Consider the following 14849-nt stretch of genomic DNA (forward strand, 5'->3'; position numbering starts at 1 on the left):
GTATTTTACCTAAAATTGGGGTCAATTGAAAACGGTTGAACTGAATGGCTTATTGTTTTTTGTTTTGGATAAAATAATTAAATAAAAAATATCAAGGACTTTAAAACCTCAGTGATAATTTATTTTACTAAATGACAAAGCAGCAAGTCATTCAGTTCAATTTTCAGCCACTTCATCTGTTACCAAATGGTCCCCAGGAATCCCATAACAGCTGAAATCTCTGAAACTTAAAACCTTGGCTGCCACCTGTAAAAAGAGGACTGTGCATTGAGGATTCCAGCTCAAGCCCAGATTCCAACTTAGAGCTTCTTATTTGTCTGTTACTGAGATGGAAGAGGATCGGAACAATTGTTTTACATATGATAACAGGGTGAAGGAAAGGATGAACTTGGCAGAGCTTTCAGCTTTCCCAGAAAGGTGAGGATCAAAACAAATCAAAGAATCTTTTCCTTACTTCCCAAACTCACATCTTTACAACCACAAAGAGAGGAATTTATAGTACTCCACAATAGCTTCTTTCTCCCTTGGCTGTGCTCTAAGCCAAATAGACCAAGAAAAGGAAAGCACAAAGTTCCCCTCACATGCCACAACCCTAGAATTTGCAGAGTGATAGTGTAGCAGAGAGGTCGCCTTGTTTCCTTGTTTCTTGCCAAAGTGATCAGATCCAGCATAGCACTGGCTCATCGCTCACGTGCACATTTGGTAGTAGCTGCTGCCGCTCTCTCCTATATTAAATTCGGCTTCTAGGGTTTAGGGTTCCTTTTACCCCTCACTTGCCACGTGTCTCATCTCTGCAACAAGAACAAGAAACCACGGCTATTTTTGTTGGTTTCTCTTCTTTTGAAGTACTGACAGGAAAAGATCCATAAAAACATCGCACTTGGGTTCCAAACCAATCTGGATCATGTGAGTTGTGACGTATGCAGGAGTGGAAATGGGTACCCGACCCACACTAGCCCCTTTACATAGATTTTTCCCATTTCTACATACCCAATTTCCAACGCATATTATTATATCATACAGGATACAGCCCGGTTGGATATATGGACCCGGTCCAAAACCCATCACTTGATACCCCCTACCAGTGGATGTTCTTTTTGTGGATTTGTTGGAAGAAGAACTAAATATCTCATGAAATTCTTGAAAGAGTTCTATAGATATTAGAAGTTACAACTGTAGTTTTGGAGACTCAAAAGGAAGTTATAGACACAACTAGACTGTCCATGTACATGATCCGCCAGTCCAACCCATTTTTTTAAACCACAAGAGACGTGAAAAATATAGTAACAGTCTCTTATGCACACACAAAACACATCTAACAGAGATGTCCTTATTTGCTTCCCTGCTCAATGTAGAGAAGAACAGCACTCTGCAGATGAAAAAGAGCACTCAAAACTTAAAATGGGATCATCTTTTCTTGACCCATTCAACATCGGGTATCACCAAAAGAAGAATGGAAAATTTTAGGATAATCACAACCCACAATTTACACAACTATCTCAGCAGGCTACCTCTGTCACTGCCACCACCATCTGTGCCACTGATGTTGCTTCTGCCGGAGGTTCGGGCTCTGGCTGTTGTAACTCTGTGTAGTGGAATTCAATTTGAAGCCGATGATGAAGAGGAGTAGATGCCATCAACCCCTTCTTGATATCTGCCTGCAATTCCCTTATGGGAATCGCCGCCAAGAAGTTTTTGATGTACTCTTTGCATGACTCCTTCCCTCTACACATAACTTCCTCTTCAGCCTCAGTCTTTCCAGATTCATCTGGCTTTGTTGGTACTGGAGGCCCTGCTGCTGGAGCTTCCTTATGATTGTTCTGCTGTGTTCTGGATTCCCCTGCAGCAGGCACTCTCTGCTGATCACCAGCAGCTTTTTCCTCTGACGTCTGTGCTTCACTAGGCATTTTTCGGATTGTTGTATGCTTGTCAAATTGAAGGATGTAAGCCTGGTTACAGCCTTCAAACAGCCTTTCCCCTAACGTGTCAATGATATAGTATGCTTCTGGTTCAACCTTGAGGACAAAAAAATGGTCATTCCAGCTGATAATGTAGATCTGGAGGTCACCATTATTGGGGCACTCCATCCCTGCATGACTGATCTCATCCCAGATGTTATCAAAGGACATGGCACCATGTAAAAAGTCAAAACCCTCCTCATCTATCGCATCTGGACGAAAGAACCCAATGAATGACTTCCTAGGGACAACAGAAAGGGGGCGGATCTTGGCCTGGAGGATTGTCTCAAGGTCAAAGTGCTTGTTTGGGAAACGCTCCCTGTACATCTGATTCTCACAGAGGTTTCTCCACTCTAGGGAGCCTTCCCTGATCAAGCTGTCAAACTCGGACTTGATGGGCATTGCATCACGGTTGGTCTGGAACCAATCAGCAATTACAGCAACCAGGGCAGTGCATGCACTTTCCCCAGCAGCCCGCTCACTACGTTGATCGATGGAAGCAAAAAAGACTTGAGTTTGGAGCTTCATGTGTCCATCACGGCTTATAATCTCCTTTTGCTCCCAGTTGCCTACGGCAAAATTGTCATCTCCAAATTCGGACATTGATGATCGATTTGCACTTGAATCTTCATCAGCCTTGTGCCACTGTCAAAAGATTGACACTCTTAGGATTCAAACTTAGCATAATCTTAGGTCATAAAACAAGTTTGGGGAATAAAAAATTTGTAATGAATTTTCAGTAAGTGTTTTGTGCTTTTTTGTTTTGCAAAGCCAGAATGTTTTGAGTGTTAGGTAAATTCTTTTGATCATTTTGAATGTTCAGTAATTTTTAATGAGTTATTTCAACTTGAAAGAAAGCTGAAATCATCATTAATTCTGATGTCCCTACTTGATGAGTATTTCTTTGGGGTCATTAACCAGTTGTTTCACTCTACCACTTGGGGCTGATACAATGATTTCCAAATTCAACAAAGCTACTTTGACAACAATAATTGGAGCCTATGGAAATCAAGTGAGAAAACCATCAAAATGCCATTCAGACTTCCACCAAAAGTTTTTGGCCTTTTAGGTTAGGAACTAATAAAGAAAAGGTAAATTCAGGAAAGAGTGGAAGCATACCCCTAGAGAAAAGGATTCATCTGAGGAGCTAAGCTGCCGGCGATCATAATCAATGTCATCTCCACCCTCTTCTGCATAGGCTTTCTTTAACAGTGGTTCCCCTTTAGATTTAGGAGATCTGAAACTTAACTTCCTCTTCCTCCAAGGCAGGATGCTTCGCTTTGAACTAGCTTGATCAGAGATTGATGCCACTGAATCCTTGACATGCAAGCAGCTCACATCTGATTTGCGGTTGCTGTAGTAAATCCAATCCTCATAATCCTCACTGATCCTCTTGTCAGAGTAAAATGATCTCTCAGTGCTGTTTGCATATGCCAAGGTACCATAATTGAATGACTTCCTAAAACTAGAATCTCCCTTCCCATCCTCCAATTCTCCATCATCAAAATCATCAAGGGAGTCTGTGTCAAATGGGTATATACAATCAGCATTGTCACTCCTTGCAGAGCACCTGCCCTCACTCCCCTCTTCCTCATGGAATGCCTTCTTAGATCTTTGAGTCGATACATACTCTGTGAATATTTTTACTTTTCTTAGACCTGCTTTGAGAGCGGAAAAATCATCCCTCTCTGCTGAGATAGATTCTCCAGACTGAGGTGACAATGGAACCGGAACTATCGATCTTGGTACTGTCTCTGCATGCTCTTGGGTGGTTCTCAATTCCAATAACCTGAGAGATAACTGTGATAAAAACAAATCTATAAATATAAAAGAAAAATGGAAGGTCTAGAAAAATGAGATATAACTGGCAATTGGAAAGAAATAGATATAATCAAAAGCACGTACACAAAGAGAGGGCTGAGGATCAACATTGCCACTAAGCAGAATGAGAGGGACATTTATTTCAAGCTCTTTCTCTTCAGCTGTAGAAGCAAATTCTGCAATGCTTAATAATGCTGTACCAACAACTGGAACCTTATTCTTTGGTCCTGATTTCAAAACCTGAATAAAGAACCAATCAGTTACATTAAAAAGAAAAAATAAAAAAAGAAAATATTTACCATATTGAAATCAAACATGCAGAAGTTAACACGGTACCAGAAGCTCAAAGTTGCATACAGAAATCTTTTCTTTCAAAATCAATGTAGCATCGAAAACATAAAACATACCAACTGCTAGTAATGCTCCTAGTTTTCATGGTTAAAATAAAAAAAAAAGGAAAAAAGCAACTCAAAGTCTTGGGGCACCAATAAAAGTAAGAAGGTTAAGTAAACAAAATGAAAAACCTCAAAAAAAAAAAAGAAACTGAACTTCTAAATTGAGCCCCTTCCATCTCAAAACAACACACGCTTAGTGCTTAGATGGAAGTTTGCAGCCCCATGAATAGAAGGATCAGATGGTGTAGTCATCAAGAAGGAAATAAAACTTTTGACAACATTAAACATCAACTTCTACAAAAGTTATCAATTATAAAAAAAAAAGAAAAAAAAAACTTCTACAAAAGTTATCTTTAAGCATGTTACGGGTTCAAAGATGTACATATTTAATGATAAAAAATAAGGGGGAAAATTTTCAAAATCCCCAAAACCAAGATAATCTAATTAAATCCAAATGAAGTCACGCAAAATGAATTTTCTTTTCTTTATTCTTTCTTTTTTGTTTAGCAATATTCTCTCTTTTACTTCTTTCCCTTTTTTATTGATAAATGAATATATTTTATTGCCAAGAGATTAAAGCAGTTGCAAGCTCCCCTTTTCGACAAATAACACAATGCTTAATCTTTGATAGCAATGAATACTACATGACATTTAAGTACACCGAATCAGAAAATTTTCCAGTAATATGCTTCACCGGTCTAGGTAGCCAAGTTGGTAAGATTCCAGGGGACAACCAAATAGAAGATATCAGCAATATTCCAACCATCCCAAATACCAAACGCAGAAAAGAAAAACAATTTATTTCATTAATCCATTTTCTGCCAATCATGAAACATATTCACCACAAATCCCAACAATGGTGACCTCAAATACCTAGCAAAAAAGGAAGATTCTTATATCCAAAAAGTACAGTAAAGCCGCATACTCAACCAAAACCATAGAAACTGCAACACATCGAACAGAAGCCTAGAATAGCATAGAAGGACAGAACAAAATCCAGAAATTGGATATAAATGTGACTAATGCAATATGAAATTCCAGTTACTAAAAACACAAAATCAGGAATATAGGTGCCATAAACATAATCAGAAATTCCAATTAAAATCTATATAAAACACTAACGACGTCCCACTCCAATTGGGTAAAACAAAATTACCGAATTTCTAGGATTAAGAAAAAAGAAAAGAGACGAATCCTAGATAAAAGCTCAGAAGATTAATTTATCTTATAAATATAAACTTCCATTTCAATGGAAAAATAACCTTCAAAAAATTCAATGGAAAAATCAATAAATTCATTAATTTGAGAGGAAGAAGCTAAAAAAATAAGAAAAAGAAAAAAATAACTCTCATATGAAATAACCCTACAAAATATTGTCAAAATTGGTATGTTTGTCACAACAGAAGGTATACTTGATCCGAAAAACACTGGAGAAGATGCAAATGACCATTAAAACCTAATATTCTCTAATGAAATCCAAAGAAGATGGAGAGATCGAAAAACTGGAAAAAAGAACAACTTGATCAAAGGCAAAATAAGATTGAACAACAAACGTTAATCTTGTTCATTGAAACCCCACAAAAATATGGAAAAGGGACTAAAAGAAAAAAAGAATAGAGAAGGGGAAAAACAGAGACTGATAGAACAGGAGTTCCTTCACTCCAAGTCTTCGTCAAACCGAAATCCCTAACGATCACCGAAAAATCGTAAAAAGAGAAGGATGAGCCTCAAAAGAACCAAAAGCAATGAAACCAAACTCACATTGAAGACCGTAAATGCGATCTCCCATGGATGAAACACATTGTTCTTGTAAGTTGAAAGACTGCATACACTCTGAAACTCCTCGTTCCACTCAACAACCCCATCGCTCTTCGCTTCCTCCTCCTTAGTAAAGTTCCTTTTCAGCGTCCGTCTCAAAGAACTCAAAGCGACCTTCGGACCCTTCCATCTGATCTCCACCATTAATCTCCGAGTCTCCCCTGACTTCTCCCCCTCATCCGTCCCAACCTGAAACCCCTCCATCCTTCGCAAAACCAGCTTCACCTCGAATTTCTTCGACAACAGAGGCGGCCATGGCCGCCATTTCATCATCTTCACCACCATTCCTCCCGGGATTCAAACACCAGATTGGCAGATTCCCTTCAAAAATCCCCAAATTTTTAGTCAAAATCGAACTCCAGATGAACCCTAAAAACTCCGGAAAACTGAGAAGACGAAAGCTCAATATCTACGTCAGTTAACCACTTCGCCTGAAACAAGAAAAAACAGATTTTCCCGCCGGAATGGCGAGTTCTTTGCGGCAAAAAGGCACCGGATCTTCAAAACAATTGGAAATCCGTGTGGAGATACAATCCAGTTTAGTAGAATTTCAGAGCTTTTCTCTCTCTCTCTCTCTGTGTCTCTGCCAATGAGAGTCGTCAGCTCGGAGAGACGAATTGCCGAATATGCCGTTATTTATATCCGTTAAAAAACACAAAAGTAGCTGGAATTAGATAAAAAATCAGATCATTAATATAAAATAGACTGAGAAAGCGCGGAGAGAGAGAGAGAGAGAGAAGGGGGGGATGAGACCCACCAAAATATCAAAATCCCAATTTCTTCGGTCACCCATTAACGTTTGGTAGTGCTTAACCCCCTGATGTTATTTTGTAACAAAAAGTACCCCGAATTTCTAGCTTTCTACTACTTTGTTCCATCCTTTGGTTAATGGGGTTGACGGTAAAAGTAAAAATACTTAATTGTCCATCCTAAAGAACAAATTATTTTCACATCATTGATGAGCCCATCGTTCTTAAGGCGTTTTCAAGATGAACTTTATTCAATAAAAAAAAGAGAATTGAGAAAAATATGTTAGAATTAAGATTTTAGAAAAATTAAGTTAAAAAGGAAAATGGTTTAATAAAATAATATAAGGGTAGTTTTTTTACGAAAAAATACAGATATATCCAATGCAGATTTCTGAATTCCACTACAGAGCTATAAATATTCAAAATGTCAAAAAACCCCACTGTACATCAATGCCCACCTTGACATCAATTCTGAACTGACAACCACCTCAACTATACTTTAGGCTTAAAAATTCTGACCCTGGGCTGAACCACGCCCTTTTAGGCCTAAGCCAAAATCCATTCATCAACAATAATTAAAGGTCATGAAGGAAAAAAATATATATATTTAAAGATATTGAAACAAGAGAGATCCTTTAAAAGAGGAGAGATATGGATCCATAGGCCAAACAATAGGAACAAATTTATGTAATGCAAATCTAGCAAAGTTATGGGCAACCTTGTTAGCATCTCTCATTTGAAAGACAACCAGACCTCGTCAAAGAGAGGATAGTAATTCCTGCCCACTTCATGGATTTAGGGTTAGCTTTTGTTTAAATTTGAATGGACCTGATCCAAAGTCCGAAACTGAAACAATGTAAAACCAAGCTCAAAGCCGGGCCCCTGAATATGTCTACTTACACATAGCGATCTATGATTGAAAATCACCTTTAAGAATAATTTTAGTGAAAGAGAGAAAATTGGGCCAGGTTCAAAGCTTTTAGAAAGGCAATGGTTTCCACTTCCTCATGCATAAAAGAGTAGTTTTGGATTTAAAAAATGTTTAATGAAATATTCTATAAGTTTAGGATTCGATTATGATATAAAAAATATATAATATCTGAAAATTCTCTGACCAATCAACTGAAATCATAAACGTCGATATCCAATAAGGTGTTATTTATCAAAATTTATGGGTGAATTTTCATTGGTCAAAACTCTCCCCTACCATATCTATTCCCGTTTTCGGCATCATAGATTTTCTCTATAATTTATTATGGAGTAGAGGCAATGTACTTGCACTTTACCCTTTTATTTTATTTTTATTACATTTTAAACCTTCTTTAATTACCTGAGATTAAATTTTAAACAAAGGTTTTTTTTTTTTTTTTACCATGTTACTTTAACGCTCTGAACGTTGATCTTGACTTCATTTATAACCTCCTTATCCACAAGGACAAAGCAACAAATTATTCGCTTCATTCATTTCAACTGTTATTAAAGGGAAAATTACTATTAGATGCCTCAAGACATGAGAAAATGCTGCAAACTGCCTTTATCCGTTTACTGTACAACCGCTCCAAGCTATTTATTTTTAATTTGTTCATAATGTTTAAATCCAGCCGAATTGGTTCACCATAGCGGTTCACTCTGGTCCAACCGAAAAACCTTTGAAGCATTTGACACAAATTCTTCATAAAAAATGTTAAGCTGGAAATTTTGTTTTATTTTTAATTTACCAAGTTTGGATTTTTTCCTCGCAATACTTGCAGCGGTAAATTTGAAAGATTTCCATTTTCATAAGGAAATCTGAATTCTTACAAATCACCTTACATGACACATTTAATAAGTGTGTCAGGGACCTATCTTATGTGATAGACCCATTTTAAATGAGTCTGCATTTGCTTCTGACACCAATCTTACAGCATAATCCGGTCATGCATCAAGAACATCTCCAGTTCTTGTTTATTATTATTCATAGGAGATATTCCCAATACATGGTGGGATGTTGCTGTGAGGCATTCTGGGAGGAGCAGATTCCAATTCATTTTAAGGTCATGTTTGGGAGTGTTTAAGTTTAAAATACGTGCTTATTCGAATAGGCACTTATTTGCATTTGACACGTTTTATAATCTTTTTCTCCAATAAGCACTTAAATAGGCATTTGTAACTATTTTGCCCTTATGAAAGTAATTTTATGAAAGTACTTTTATAAAAGAACTTTTACAAAAGTATTTTTATGAAAGCACTTTACGAAAATACTTTTTATGAAAACACTTTACGAAAGTACTTTTATAAAAGTACAATAAAAGTACTATTATGAAAGCACTTTAATAAAAACACTTTTTGTAAAAGTATTTTTATAAATTTTAACTAGGCATAATTTATAAGTGGTATTTTAAAAGTCAAGTAGGGATAATTTTGGAAGAAAAATTTTGAATAAATGCATAAGCACTTAACAAAAAGTTGGAAATTTGGGCTTAAAAAATAAGCCCTTATTTTTAAAATAAACACTTATTTTGGGCTTATTTCACAAATACTAATAAATGCTTAATGGCCCAAATAAGCACTTATTTCGAATAAGCACTTGCAAACATGGCCTAAATGAGACATTGTTGTAGATACTCTAATATTGTGATGATTTTGTTATCCTGTATTGATTTGGTCCATTTCTATTAGACCTGGCTTTGACAAATCACAACCCCTTATGAATTTTGATAAAAACCCACCTGACAAATCATAAAAGCTTTTATGATATTGATTGATCGGTTGTAAGTTTTTCCAATATCATGTCTTTCCGACATCATAGTCAAACCCTAAAAAAAAAAAACCCTTAACAAAACTACAGAAAATATTTATGTTTATCCAATCACAAAAGAGGCCCTGCAACTCTTTAAAGTTTTACCTGCAAGCTTCAATAACATATTTTGCATCAGCAAAATATCGCACTCGATTTCCATCTTTTAAAACAAACAAAAGAGAAAAGCTCCCATCCCCACCTAAAAGTTCAAAGTATTGATACATATTCATATATATACATACATATTCATTGATACATATTCATACATCATTTTTTGAACCCACCGATATGGCCAAATAATAAAAAATATACGAGGAAAGTCCATTTTCAGTCATTAATACCCTTTGGTAGCCCATCTCTGATTTGAATAATGAAACCTGAAAATAATCTTTCTATGAGTTCAACCCTTTGAATTGTGTGATATATAATTCTTGCATATTACACATATCGATACTTTGAAGTTTGAACCTTACATAAAGAATAGAAACCATACTTCTTTTCTTGACCTTAGTATATCATCGATCAGTCAACTTTGATGCTGGTGAAATCAACACCTACTGACTTTGTTTTTGTTTTCAACCCTGAGAAAACAAATTTCATTAAGAAATGCTCAGAATACATTCGAACACATTGCAGTAAAATCTTGTCACCACCTATTAAAATAGGTTACACATGTGAAAAATCTTGTCACCCTTTCTCTGCTTAATTATATGCGTATGTGAAAAATTAAAAATAGAGAATTTACTAAAATGAAAAATAAAATTTTAAATTAAGCATCTTAATCTCTTTTTATAAAATCTTATAAATCTTAAGATACAAAAATGTATATTCATAAAAACCCTCTTAATTTTTTTTTATTTGTAAAAACTAGAAGGAGTTATACAAGACCCGGGGTGGGGGCGTAGCTTGGCCCCACGAATCATCTCCACAGATAAACAACAAAAAATGTCCCATTGCTAGGAAAATTGAAGTTGGAGTGATTCAACAACAGGAGGACTTCTCAAGAGTTCACCCATCTTAGTACTACTCTCTTAATCTGTCTCTCACTCTCTTACTTCAATAGTTAATGTTTGTAACATCTATTCTCTCCCATTAATTCTCATTTTTTTCTATTTATTTTTAAACTCCTTTTCGACCCTCTCTAATAAAACATGGGTTAAAGGCTAGCCCAAGACCAATCCTAAACATGAACCTTGGCCTAGAATCAAACTAATGTCAAAACCCAAATTTGCTAATCCAATCTTAACAAATACAGTAGTAGGGTGGTCAAGGGATTGGATTTGGCATATAATTGGCTCAATGCAAAACCAATCCCAACCTGATGGAAGAGTAATACAATCCCAATCTGATATGTCAATGAACCAAACAGGACCGGGGTGTCAAATTGGAAAAACTGGGAATTGGTCACCTAATTGGTTCTGTTTCACCCCAAAACAGCTTTTTGGCAAAAAACCATTGATTTAGTAAATGGACTGCTGACCTAAGCAATCGAACTATTGAACCATCGACCTAAACAATGGTTTTTAGCCATTTTTTATTTTTTGTTTTTTGTCAGAACAGACAATCCATTCAGTCCAAACAATTGGACCGTTCGACCTAGGAACCGATCCTCTGAACAGCTCCCACATGTAGTACAATTATACGCAACCAACCAAGGCCTTTTGTACACAAGTTTCAGTGTTATAATGTTAACCAATTGGGTATAAGGTTTTGCACTGACCAAGAAAAACCTCAAAGGCTCTAGTGATTGATGAATATCTCCCTTTGAGGACAAGATCGCTAACTCACTCCATTTCAAGCATGAGGCTTTCTCCTTGATTGTGATCCAAACAAAAGGAATGGAGGAAATCGTAGAGGATGATTTGAGAAGAAAAATATTAAGATTTAGGATCCCTATTCAAAACTATCTTACTCAAATTCTAGTTTAATTTTGTTTCGAGTTTTACTTTACTTTTCTTCAGGTTCTATTTTACTTTATCTACACTACAAACAAATAAAACAAAGTAACAACTGAAACAAAATTAAACAAGAATTTATAATTTAGCACCAACTCATGTGTACTCCCAAACATGAGTTCGCATCCTATGAACCCGTGGGTTCATGTGAAACATGTACCCTCTAATAGAAGGCATGCATGTCGACAACTTTAAATTCAAGTTAATGTTAACAAGATTTCAACTATTAGTTAATTGAAGAGGGTTGAACCTGGCACAAAAGGACAAAAATCACTTAAAACCGATTTCCTTCAATTATTTGGGATTTGGGATTTCATTCGAACTCCCTCCTAGTTTTTCCTTTGAGCCCTAACTCAAAAGCATCCCATTGGCGATTTCACTGCACAACTAGCACTTGCGAATGTGGAATCCACTGGCGGAAAAAAATCAACCAGCACAAGCATGCTTGTCTTCTGCTTCCTATTCTTCTTCGAATCTTCTTATTATCTTTTCTTGTCAATAGATCATAGGCCCATTGTTCTGAATCCGGCGACCATCAGCCATCATAATGAATGCACTCTCTCCAACATATCCTCCAAACCCCAACTCGTTACCAGATCACCGACGTCCAACAACAAAGAATCTGAATGGATGGGAGATCCATTATATGAATGGCCAAACCCTGCAGGAAGGTTGGGCAAAATTTCAAAAATTTCTTTCACTCCCATCCGGGAATCGTATTCCCTAATTTAGAAAACTGCATTTTCAAGGTTCGTTCTTAAAACCAAAACCGGGCTAGATTTGAAACCAATGAGAAGTGAGGGATATACCTTATACAAAGTAGCAATAACTCCCAACGCATGTTTTCATGCCCAAAGAAAAAAAAAACGCACATCCACTGAAGATGACACAGTGTGTAGTGAAATAGGATCAACAAGATGGTTCTTCAACAAGAACCTAAATTCTTCAACAAGAATTGGGTAAGAGCTGGTGAGTACGACTTCATATTGTTTCTTCTACCAAGAAACAATATCAAGAACACTTCTTAATCAGATCCACAAGTGGAGATCGAACTGGGTAGGGGCGGCAATAACTGGTAAGAAATCTGTAGATTGTTGTTGTGTATAATCTGAAGAATTCACCCCCTATTTATAGCCTTCTCTAGACCAGCCTCCTAATATAATTATGAGAGAGTTTCCTAATCCAAATCTTATATTTGGATCTAGAATCTTAAATGGATAAGACTTATCTTATCCTTCAACTAATCCTAATCAGTTTAAAACTGAATTCGCCCCCTATTTATGTGCTCACTTACTCTTCAACCTGCTGCCCAATTGGCTCTCTTTGTATGGTGTGGGACCCTAACAATGATCTACACATCAGCAACATGGGTTCAACCCAGCCTTTGTTACAAGGCCTGGCCGAATTCATTGTAGAAGACAGTGAACCCCTGAGTCCATCACCATGGGCTCTTAATGGGCTCAACATTTACACTAAATGGTTTTTGAATCCAAACACCTTATGAAAACCTAAGAATTGTGGGTAGATGCAAGATTAGCCCATCAGGTATTACCCTCAATGGTCTTACACTTAACCTCTCAACCCATAATGAGCAAACATTGCCCGACAAGAGAGGACATCTCCCTTGACTACAAGGTATAGTGTTGCACTCTCTACTCACATAGATCCTAGGAATTAAAACCTTTTGCAAACATTTTGAAACAATAATATATATGTATATCTTTATATAAATATATTTTGCAAAAAACAAATTTCAACATTTGAAATCAACTGCCGGCAGTTTAGGTTTCCATCAGAGAGAGTGCATTCCCCGATCATTCACTTTGTCCGACAAAGGGGTTGATTCTGTCACTATGATCACCCACTCTGGTGATTTCTCATACTGCCCCAACATACCCAGGTTTTGACCCCCTCTAAGGATCTCATTGATTGGCATATCAAAGACAACCCAATCCGGCACCTAATGCAATACCATAATCGAGTCCAAAGTCCAAGGCAATACTGGAATTTGGTCTAGTTCAGGGTTTCAAGAAAACACACACTGCATGTACCTTAAGTCTCTGCATCTACCTTAGGTCTCACCCTAGTAGCTGAGACAAGCCACCCCAACCAACTTGGTAGTACATCAGTGTTAGTCTTAACAAGATAAATCTCCCTAGATCTATCCAACAACTGTGAAGATTTTAAACTAACACGAGTCTTATAAGTGTCCAGTTTAAGGGTATTACACAGAAACACACCACAATGACATGAATCAATTATGTACTTTATTCATTTACAATAAATGTTAAAAGATACATCAATCTAATTGGAACTAAAGGCATAACTGTCTAATAGTTATTATTATCTTGTCAATAGATCATAGGCCCATTGTTCTGAAGATGGCGCCCATCGGTCTTCATAACGAAGGCACTCTCTCCAACGTATCCTCCAAGCCCTACCTCGTTACCAAATCACCAACGTCCAACGACAAAGAATCAACAAGCAATTGATGGTAAGCTCCTCCTCCTCCTTCTTCTTCTCTACAAGCTCCTCCTCTATAGTCCCTTTTTATTCTTTTATTGCTTTGGGTGTGTGGAGTGTGGTTTTAAATCTTTAGATTTTGATTTTGATATACAAACTGAATCTTTCCTATTGAACTTTAAATGGGATATTTGTGTTGTTTTCTCCTTATAGCTTGTAGTTTTGTTGACAACTACTGTTGTGGTGACTTCAAAATTTTTCTCTTTGTTTTTTACATGCCATAGTTTAAATTTTCTTGGTATCTGTTTAGTAGAGAGTTTAGTTCATGTGCTAAGAAATGGTGGGTCAAGTTGATCAATTTTGGTAATTGCTCATAATGTTAAAAATATGACATGGGTATCACTGAGGAGGTGGCATTGGCTTAATTTCCTTTTCTCTTCAACTATTAGTTATAATGTTGAACAATAAATAGTTTATTGAATTATTGCTATTTAATTGGACGATAAATTTTCATATGCATTGTATACTTTTTTATGAATTTGAATTAGATAAGATACACTCTAAAGCATAAGTGGCTTACTTAATGTGTTTGTATATAAATTTTCATATGCTTGCTACACTGTTATCATCTGTATTTGCCAATTGATCAGATTCCATAAAGGTCAACACCAAGTGATATATATACTTGGTGTTGTTGTTCGTGGTTGTGAAGAATAGGCAATTCTAAGTGACAATGAGCTCCTAAGTGACTTCTAAGAAATGGAATTTAGCAAAGAACAAAAATTAAATCATTGGTTAATTCTATAGTTTTATGTACAAAACAACATGTATATAAATTGAAAAAAATAGCAAAGCTCTCTATCAAATAACACTAAATTTCATCTCAAAGAATGGGAAATAATCAAATCTAC

General features: G+C 36.4%; 1 protein-coding gene across 1 annotated transcript; it reads right to left on the minus strand.

The window, feature by feature from the left end:
• Positions 1 to 1127: 1127 nt before the first annotated feature.
• LOC104601437 (uncharacterized) lies at positions 1128 to 6651 on the minus strand. The gene is made up of 4 exons (XM_010264759.3): positions 5936 to 6651; positions 3864 to 4019; positions 3078 to 3758; positions 1128 to 2603 (listed from the first exon to the last, which is right to left on the minus strand). The coding sequence occupies exons 1-4, from the start codon at positions 6275 to 6277 to the stop codon at positions 1500 to 1502; spliced, it is 2283 nt and encodes a 760-aa protein (XP_010263061.1). The 5' UTR covers positions 6278 to 6651; the 3' UTR covers positions 1128 to 1499.
• Positions 6652 to 14849: the final 8198 nt, after the last annotated feature.

Source organism: Nelumbo nucifera, chromosome 2 (genome assembly GCF_055504915.1).
Source record: "Nelumbo nucifera cultivar China Antique chromosome 2, China Antique-T2T, whole genome shotgun sequence".
In the NCBI taxonomy this organism is placed as follows: domain Eukaryota; kingdom Viridiplantae; phylum Streptophyta; class Magnoliopsida; order Proteales; family Nelumbonaceae; genus Nelumbo; species Nelumbo nucifera.